The sequence below is a fragment of the Pterocles gutturalis genome, unplaced genomic scaffold (genome assembly GCF_000699245.1).
Source record: "Pterocles gutturalis isolate BGI_N339 unplaced genomic scaffold, ASM69924v1 scaffold50855, whole genome shotgun sequence".
NCBI lineage: Eukaryota > Metazoa > Chordata > Aves > Pterocliformes > Pteroclidae > Pterocles > Pterocles gutturalis.
Genome location: NW_010140130.1, coordinates 4,297 through 13,807, shown reverse-complemented (window position 1 = coordinate 13,807; position 9,511 = coordinate 4,297). Strand labels below are relative to the sequence as shown.

At 38.5% G+C, this 9,511-nt stretch overlaps 1 protein-coding gene across 1 annotated transcript; it reads right to left on the bottom strand.

The window, feature by feature from the left end:
• Positions 1-3,296: 3,296 nt before the first annotated feature.
• On the bottom strand, positions 3,297-5,110 carry GPR37 (G protein-coupled receptor 37 (endothelin receptor type B-like); the record flags this gene model as incomplete). Its single annotated transcript, XM_010083535.1, has 1 exon — positions 3,297-5,110. A coding segment is annotated over one exon (819 nt), but the record flags the coding sequence as incomplete, so codon positions are not given.
• Between the last annotated feature and the right edge of the window lie 4,401 nt (positions 5,111-9,511).

Sequence of the window (9,511 nt, the reverse complement as noted above, 5' to 3'; positions counted from 1 at the left end):
AGCTACAAACTAAGCAGAGAAGGACTTCTAATCTAGCTCTTCCATCCTAGAAATAACAGAAGCTTCATTTTTCAATTCATCACACCATGCACAAACATATGTATATGCTGATGATACTGTACTAAGCTTGTATCTACTGGCAGTCCACAGCCACCTTAGATGTGCTCGCCATACACACACAAGGTTGGTCCCAGCTAAGGAGACAGACTTATTTTGAACAGGTTTTGCCTTCAGTCTCAATTCCAACACAGTAACAAAGTGATTATATGTTCTGTGAGTTTTGTTAATGTCACCTGGCAAAAAAAGCTCAGAAGCAGCTCAGCGATGTATTTGAGAACACCAGCAGCAGTTAGACGCACATAGGGCAAGTTGCATGTATGTACTGTGCCTAAGACAATGGTTTACAGATCCTAGGAGAGGTTTTGAATCCTCTTGTTGTTTAATGAATTTGGAGAAGCTACTCAAGAGTTTCATTAGCAACTCACATTTCACAGAATCTACCTTGCCTCTGAGTGCCATGAGCACAATGTATCTACATAGCCTAACATCATACAATTTTGTATGAAGAGATGTAGGACAACATTCTTGGAAACTTTTACATTGTCTTTAGGAGCCATTCTCAGCGCTGCTGCAACAGCAGCTGTGGAACCTTACATCTGGGTCCCAGAGACAGAACAGGAGATGAGCAAGTCATTGAGGCCGTTTAAGGGCAGGAATTTATCTTTGAAGGTGCAAAATAAGAGATTTATTCTAACTGAGCAATATTTTTCAATAATTTACCATTTGTACTTCGGCCTACACAAAGATCATATTTTTTGATACAGGTCACGAAATGTGATCTCACTGGAGATACTAGAGTTTTATCATTTTTAATTTCTTAATGGGACCAGGGCTGGGACAACAAGTGTTAATGTATTACAGGTTTACATACCTGAGAGGTATAAGGCTTTCCTACCTCACAAAATGATTTTCCATTCCATCCTCTTATTTTATGTTGATCACCATGCGCTGCATTTTCTCTATTTCATGTAAAAGAATTAAATCCTTGCCATAAACACTTCCAAATCTTCATTCATCAGCCCATTAAATGCCCTCTTGTTAACAGACAAATGTCTTACAGAACTGGATTCAAAACAGACAGAAATGGCTTCTAAGAATATGAAAGAAAGTAAGAAAAACAAACACCAGGAAAATTTCAAGAATTCAGAGCATTACTCCCAAAATTAGGAAGAAAAGCAATGCAGTACCTCATCTTTAACAAAAGGCATCATTGATCATGACACTTAAATGCATTAAATGTGCATTAAATGTGCACTAAATGTGCATTAAATGCAAGCCACACCTGCATCAGAATGGCCGTGACAATGCAAACCTGCAAATGTGGGGTTAGTTTGACCAATTTAGAGAACAAATTAGAATAAAAGGGTGTCTTGTATTGCTATAGAGGTCCAAGGCAGGGGGGAGAAATAGCTGTGAAAAATGCTCTTTCAGACGCACAAAAGGCAAGGTTACACTGGGTACAAAGAAGCCCCACTGAATACGAGGCTAGAGAATGCTCCACCACACAGGCAGGAGGGTTATTTCCAAACACAGCATTATTGATCTTCAAATTCCACCTTCTCCAATGACTTTTTAGACATCTTTTTTGATTACATTTTTTTCTCCAGTAGGATTAGCACACATATATCATGGAAATGTTTCAACAGAGAAGCAAACTGCACCGCTCTGGGACACAAAGCACTTAACCTGGGAGCGAGCCACATTCCTTGGCACAGTTTACACCGATCCACTGCAGGCTGGAAAGCTGGAAGCACCTAACATCCGAGGTAATCGGGGACTTTTCCTGCCCCAGTACAGTTTTGCACCAAAATTAGATAAATGTCATAATTTAATATTCCCGAGTACTTTCTATATTTACTTCTTTTAGAAAAAGTGCTTCCTCCCATTCTGCTGTTCCTTTCTCAGATCCTTGAGCCCCTGCTCACGCTGGGATTGTAAAGGCAGCTGAGAGAAACCATTCAGCAAGCAACACCATGAAGGAACAAGAAGGGAGGTTTTACTCACATTCTTTATAAATACTGGTACCTAAGAAAGAAGAGTAGTACAAATCAAAATGTAGCTATGGGAATATGTATTTGAGGAGACACAGGCATCACAGTGAGGATATTTTTTTTTTTACCTTTTCTCTTTAATGCTTTTCACATTATGAGTTTATTGAATGTAAACAAGCGATGTGAAGTCAGTGAAGGGTTTGTAAAGAAGGGACAGTTTCCCCATCTTCGTAAGTGATTGACCATCTTACCAAATGATTTTTAAAATTTAGGTACTTTAGAAAGTCCTAAACAGAAACACATATTTAAATTTAGGCCTGTGCTTAAAGCAGACTGCTTTGATAGGGTCCAATGTCTGAATCAAAAATCAGAAAAAGAACTCAAGTGCATATACATATTTGGATTCATATTCAGATTGATTAATTACAACTGCTTTTCAGTTGCAATTGTTATAGGTTAAAATGGTAAAGAAAAAGAAGAAATACTGCTTGTCCAAGGAGATGCAAAGATTAAACATATTAAATCCAGAATCTACAAATAAAAAATATACTCCTTTCCAGAAGCTACATTAGTTCTTTAACGTATTTAGAGGCAGGTATTGGGAAGTAAGACTACATCAGTTACAATCACTGTTAATTTCAAAGGACAAATGCACAGGATTTGATTTCTGCACATACTATTACAATTGTATTATTTGTTTAATTAGTATTAAAATATAAGCTAATTATAACTAATTCGGTTCCTTAGCATGTGCCTATGCTTCAGCCCACTGCCCAGTGTAAATATGAGCCAGCTTGCCCGCCAAGAACAGTCTCCTACTTCAGCCAAGAAGCGGGCCAAATAAGTTCTGCTGGTACAGATAGACACTTTCCAGTCCCCAACCTGGCTTGCTCCTAACAACTTTAGATTTTACTATATCGCACTGTTGCTGGCAGTGTTGACATACTCTAATTTCAACAACTCTGCGGACAGCAAAAAGCCATCAGCAAAACACACTATGGCTCTCAAAAACAGCTTCAGAGCTGTGAGATGCTAGTGAATAGCAGTCTCTGTGAGAGCAGCACGATTTATAATTGGTATGCAGAGCCCCCGTGATTAATATTCACGCTACATATCCCAGAATAAATAGGAGATGCCAATCTGATCCAAAGTCCTCTGAAATTGATGGAAACCTTTCCACCGACTGCAATGGGCTCTGGGTCAAGCCCCAAACATCCAACTGTGTTTATACCTTTTAAAAAAGAAGGAATTAACTCTCCACATGTTTCAGTCCCCCACATTTATTATCAGAAAACCTCTGGAAAAAGAATGCCTTGCTCTGCAATGGGACTCTCACTGAAGCCAGTAGAAGCTACATATACAGAGACTGAGAACATAATCTCAATGGAAAACCAACAATAAATTGGAAAGAAACTCAATTTTGAAAGCACACAAGACAAAATTTAGTGAGAAAGCAAATCTCTCTTTGTAAGAAGTACAAAATAACTCAGGTTTTGTATACCCACAGGTTAAGAAGGAAATTTTCAATGAGGCACACTGAACCTTTGTGATACACATTAAAAAAAACGCTCATGTAAATCTAACACCATTAAAACCATCTTCCTTAAACACTGTAATTATAGCCTCCAAGGGTAAGTACACAATCAATGGTAAATTAATTATGGCCATTTAAATTATTTTATGCAAAGACTTTTTACTTATTAAAGGAATTTAATACTTACAGTGTCCTTGTTAAATGCAGATTGACAATAAAGTTAAAGAATAAAACCTCATTTATTTTTATTTTTATTACTTTATAAATTTTCTGAAGTCCAAGTCCTCTCACAATAGTGTATAGTAATTGGATTAAAACTACCTTCAAATACTTTCCACCACATGTTTTACATGAAACATCTTGCAAAACCCACAATGTCTATATAACTGTTTTACAGTGATTATCAAAAAAAATACTATGGAATTAAATAAAAGTGGATTGATACGGATTCTCCTCCCCAAACTATAAAATCCTAGCATCATACAAAATACAATGATCTAAAACTGAGTGCTGGCTCTCCTTCTCTCCCTCTCTTTCATTTTAATAACCAAATTATTTTCCAAAGCACTACTGTTAATGTGCAGATTTGTTTCCAGAGTAGTTTTCAATAATCTTTTCTTTTCCTTGCATTTTGCTTCAAGAAGTAAAATTAAAAAAAAAAATTAAAAAAAGGGAAAAGATACAGGAAATAAAGTCCTCAGGTCAATTAACAGTGAGTCCCCACAGAGGCAAAAGTGGACATTTCGCGACGGATGGTACTGAAAGGGGAGAGCTCCAGTTCTGTGGTGTACTCATTGTCATTGTCATCACTTGTCACTGTTGAAGACTTCTGGATGCATTCATCACAGCAGCAACAGCAACACTCCATAAAGGCCCGGCTGAAAGGTTTACAGAAACAGAAAAGGAGAACTGGGGTAACACAGGACTTAAAGAACAAAAGGAACTGACTAATGAGATGGAGGAGGTCCAGAGTCTGCCGAGAGACCCCTGTGGACATGTAGGCAGTCACAATGTTGCAAATGTTTTCAGGAATAATGCAAAACCCATATAAAATGGTCAAAGCCACCACTGTGCAGTTCATCTGACTTTCCAGCTGAATTTGACGCTTGTTCCCCCTTGTGCAAGCCTTTTCTGCCCTCCTGATTTTCCTCGCTGTCACCAACGAGCAGGTAATGGTGAAAAGGGTAGGCAAACAAAAATAGCACCCAAAGTACCACCAGAGTCTTGCCCCATTGTACGTGAGAGCTAACACGTAGATGGTGTCCGGAAGGGCAGTGGATATCTTCACCACGCAGCGCTCCCCTGGGGGGCTGCCGCTGTACTGGGGGTCCTCCAGCACCAGCTGGCGCAGCACCACCTCGGGCAGGGCCAGCAGCAGCGCGCCCACCCAGATGACAGCCAGCTTGGCCGTGGTCGAGGCGCAGTTTTCGATCATCTCGTAATACATCTGCACGTTGGTGGCAGCACGGAATCGGTCGATGCAGAGGGCACACAGCGTGAACGTGGTGACTCCAAGAGAGGCTACCTGTGAAGGGGAAGAGGGATTGCAAGTTAATATGGGTGCTGTCTGGAAAAAAAAAAAAAAAAAAAAGTGGAGTTTTGATGGGATGTAAGTACACAAAGTCATCCTGTACTGCAAGTGCAAAGAGACTATCTAAAATCTTCAGACTTGCAGAGCCTGTGCAAAAACTATCTTAACTATAATAGTTAGGTTTTAATAATCTATCTTCAACATTTCATTTAGAAAAAAAATCACTGGACAATCTAGGCTTAACTTCATAGGAAACATCCTGTGGGAGTGTGTACTGAAAGACAGGAGAAATGGCAGTTTCATTGTTAAAATAATTTAAAGATGGATTGAACAGAGCTCTCAATTTTATACTGCAAGGAGCAAGTACAGAGCAAGGCCTATGTTCTTGAGCTTTAATAACCATCATTCCGTGCATGAATAGAAATGCTGTCTGGACACGAAACATAATTTCCTATCATTTTATCCTGTTTATAATTAAATTTCCTAAAAACAAATTTGCAAGAAGACTATATACATTTTGGCCTAATCCTATTTCCAATAAATTTAACTTCAGCTCAAATTCAAAGCAGAACTCCCATTAACTTCAATTGGAGAAAGATTAGGTGCCCTGTTCCGTTCTAATTCATTTATTTTCTTGGGTTTGCATGCTTCTGTTATGTCAAAGATGTGCTGATGCAAAAGAAAATAAACTGTTAAATAATATTCCTAATAAATGTAAAGAACATTTACTTTTATCATTAATAAACCATGTACAGTAATATTAGGCAGTTCACTATAATTTTTGCTTACTCAAATGTGATGTGCAATGATATATTTAAATTTTACACACGTACATTTTAAAAAATACTGATTTACATGATAATTTTGAAATATTCCTGTCTATATATCTCTTGTAAAAAGTTCTGCAAAGACAGAGAGTGCAATTATGCACAATTATATAAATGTATCATTAATTTTGGCCTTCAATAGTTAATGGCCATATCAGATTGCTAAAATTGAATATCACTGAAAAATATTAGGCACTTGGGATTACAACTGTCAGGCACTGGCTTAGTTGGGGAATTCTTCGAAGCAGCTTCCTAAAAGATGATGAGAGTAAGATGCAATCTCTTACTAATTAACTTCTAGGAATATTTAATAATGACAAAGCAGTACCATAAACATTTTTAATAGGCAAATCTATTGATTTAAGAAGTTAAATTGTCTGACAAGATTCAAAGAAAGCTTGGTAAATACAGCAAAAAAAAAAACAATTACAGAAAAATGACAGTTACCAGGAAATCTTAATGAACAGTGATAAACTTAGCTAATAAAAGACAATTTTCATGTATCACTGCTGAGAGTCAGATTTTTTAAATTCAGGACTAGCGACTTTGTTTCCAAAATGTTTAAATGTGTGTGCAGCCTTCAGAGTCCTTAGAGTGACAACAAAACCTCTAGCCAGAACATCCAACGTGAATAACAAAAGGACCAGGACTCAGCTCCCTACAATTACGGGAGACAGGGAAATCACTGGACCTGGGAATGAACAGGGACTGAAATAAAAATCAGCAGAACAGAAGAAAAGACGAGGTTTTATATGTCATTTTCCCTCTCAGCTCTTGTGAGCCTCTCCCCCCACCCCCAATGCACAGGCTTTTACTGCTTTAGCATTTCATTGCAAACAGGCTGTTATACAGTGGCTAAAACATTAAAACTCTGCAGCTGTTAAGGCTGGACTAATGAAAGAAGACATCTCTACCATGAACAAACATAACCTATGGAGTTCCTGTCACATTAATTGACCAACAACTTGGAGGTTTAAGACAGTGAAATAGAGCAAGAGGAAACGACTAAGAGCAGTGGAAGTCAGCTTTGAAAACTCTCCCATGGATTCATCGATGAAACAAGCTCAACAAAGCTAGTGTTTCTCTGGAGCAGGCAATGGTTTCCTATTTTCTGTAATTAGTGATGCCATGGAAAAGCCTGCAAAAAAACAAACACTCCCAAACAGATAGACAGGAATCCACTCCAGCTGACTTGCTTAAAGGCAGTATAGCAATTTAAGGGTCTAATTACTTACCCCACTTCATTCCCCCCACATTGCAGACAATGAGTAATAGCCAGCAAAATCAATGGGTGCTGCTCACAAGCTACATGGGCAAGAACTGGCACCTACACTCTGCATGTTCACAGTTTCACTTTAGGGTGTTTCTTCATACCAATCATACTAATAATTAATATTAAGCCAAAAATGTAGACAAAACCACAGAGGTTTCCTTTTTAATGTGTTACGTTGCCCTGAAATAACCACAGAATGCTGACAATTCATTTGATGGGGAGCAGGTAAAGGACAAATTAACAAATCCTAAAGCAGTGTGAAGCTGCATGGAGTTTAATGATGCTCTTCTTGTTGTAACAGCCAAGTTTCTGATATGCTGTTGGAGTCTTAATTCCAACAACCTAGCAGGAAATGAGGCAAGGCAAAGGCGAGTCAGGCTCAGTAGTTTTTGATTGTCACTTAGTTGTCCGAGTTATTTCCATATGGCCCCTATGAAGATACTTCTTCAGTCTCTAGACTTTCAGGATGACATCAGTTTACATCTTTCTCCTACTCAATGATATCAGAAAAGTCCCCAAGTTTCTAACTGAACAACCACCGATCCACTGTGAGGAGGTGCCCACACTATTTGGGCAGAGAACAACTGTGTCAAAACTCATTTGGGGAACTCAGGCCACAGCAAACAGTAAACTCATGAAATGCTCAGCTTAATTGCATCAGTTCTCCTCTCCATCCCTCTAACATACCCATTCCCCTTTCACAAATAACAATTACCGAAATGTTCCCAGGCCTTCCCTGCCCTGTCCTACTTCTTCTCCTGGCTGTGGTCCCACAGCTCTTGGACTGGCCTCTAGGACTAGAGCCTCTGGCTGACCAGGGAAGCAGTGTAGATGTAGTTGGGTAAGCAATGCCAGTAGAAATAAGACTGAATTCTCTCTCCCTAATACCTGCTTGACTAGGTAAAGGCGATTAGATCAGAAAAGGTGACTTGGGTGAAAAGGTCAATGAAGACCAAATTCTGTGAGTGAATATAAAAGAGAGGCTAGCAATTAGCATGAGCATACTGGGCAAGAATACATACCACCTTAATTATCTGAAAGACAAGATTGTGATTCTGGAAACTACTATATGATAGATGTCCTACACACTTAGAACAATGGGTACAATATCGTTGTTTCCTTTGTAGTATTATCAACATTCATATCAAGGAGATATGCTTTGTGTGTTTTTTTTTCTTCTGTATATCCTCATAGTAAACAGAATCAACTTCCAAGAGCTGCTCTTGAATCCTGTTGGAAGTGAAAGCCAATCAGACCATCGGGACACTGGAAATACTCATGAGCACACCACACGCTTATCCAGAGAGTTGGAAAACTTACAAAACACAAAAGGATTTAATTTTTGTTCATTTTCCTGTTTGTAACCTACCATGATACTTTAAATTGAATTTACTTTTTTTTAAACTTCCTTTTTTTTTTTTTTTTTAAATAAAGAAATTACCATTGTTCTCCACTCAGGATCAAATTCTTATCATGCTATACAAGGGACTCCTGTATTAATTCTTAATATTAACAACGTGGAACCACTGCTAAAAATCTGCCTCTTCCTCCCTTGCAGGAAAAATCTTGTCACATGGAGAAATGACATCCCAGTGCTCAGACTAGAGTCAATGGTCCCGAGATAGCAGATGCTGTCTTATTGTCTCCACACATACATAACTTAAATGTTACTGACCCAATTTTAAACCTATTCTGACACTAATTCATTTCCATGCTGAAATGCCACGCAGAAAGTTTAAGCCAAAAGCAAATTTTTATGGACAACTGACAAGGCCCTAAGGACAGGGCTTGCAGAGGAAAGAAAGATGGACAGGAGAGCCACTACGGCAGCTACTATCATCATGCAGTTAATAACTAAAGGGCAGAGATAAACTAACACTTCTGTTTTAAATAATTATTTAACTCTTGGTAAATGCTGAAGACACTCTGCTCAGTAAAAGACACATGTAGCCACTGCCCTAAAAAACCTCCAGTATGGAAACTGCAGACCTCTCTGAGGATTTTTGTCTATGACCCAGAGGATTTACTGGAGGTTCAGGAGCCTGGCTCTCTGCCTAGAGTCAAAGAAGAGACATAAAAAAAGATGCTGCATAACAAAAGACAGAGAAAAGGCAGATAATACACAGCTTCTAAAAATTCACATAAAAAATGTATTTGCTTCCCTAAAATGAAACTTAAAATAAGGATCTCTTCTGACAGCTTTGGAACACGCAGAGAACAGCCACTTTGTTTGTGCCTCTAGCAGTGTTAAAGAGAGAAAGGGGAAAAAGACTCACCTCAAATTGCCCTGGAGGA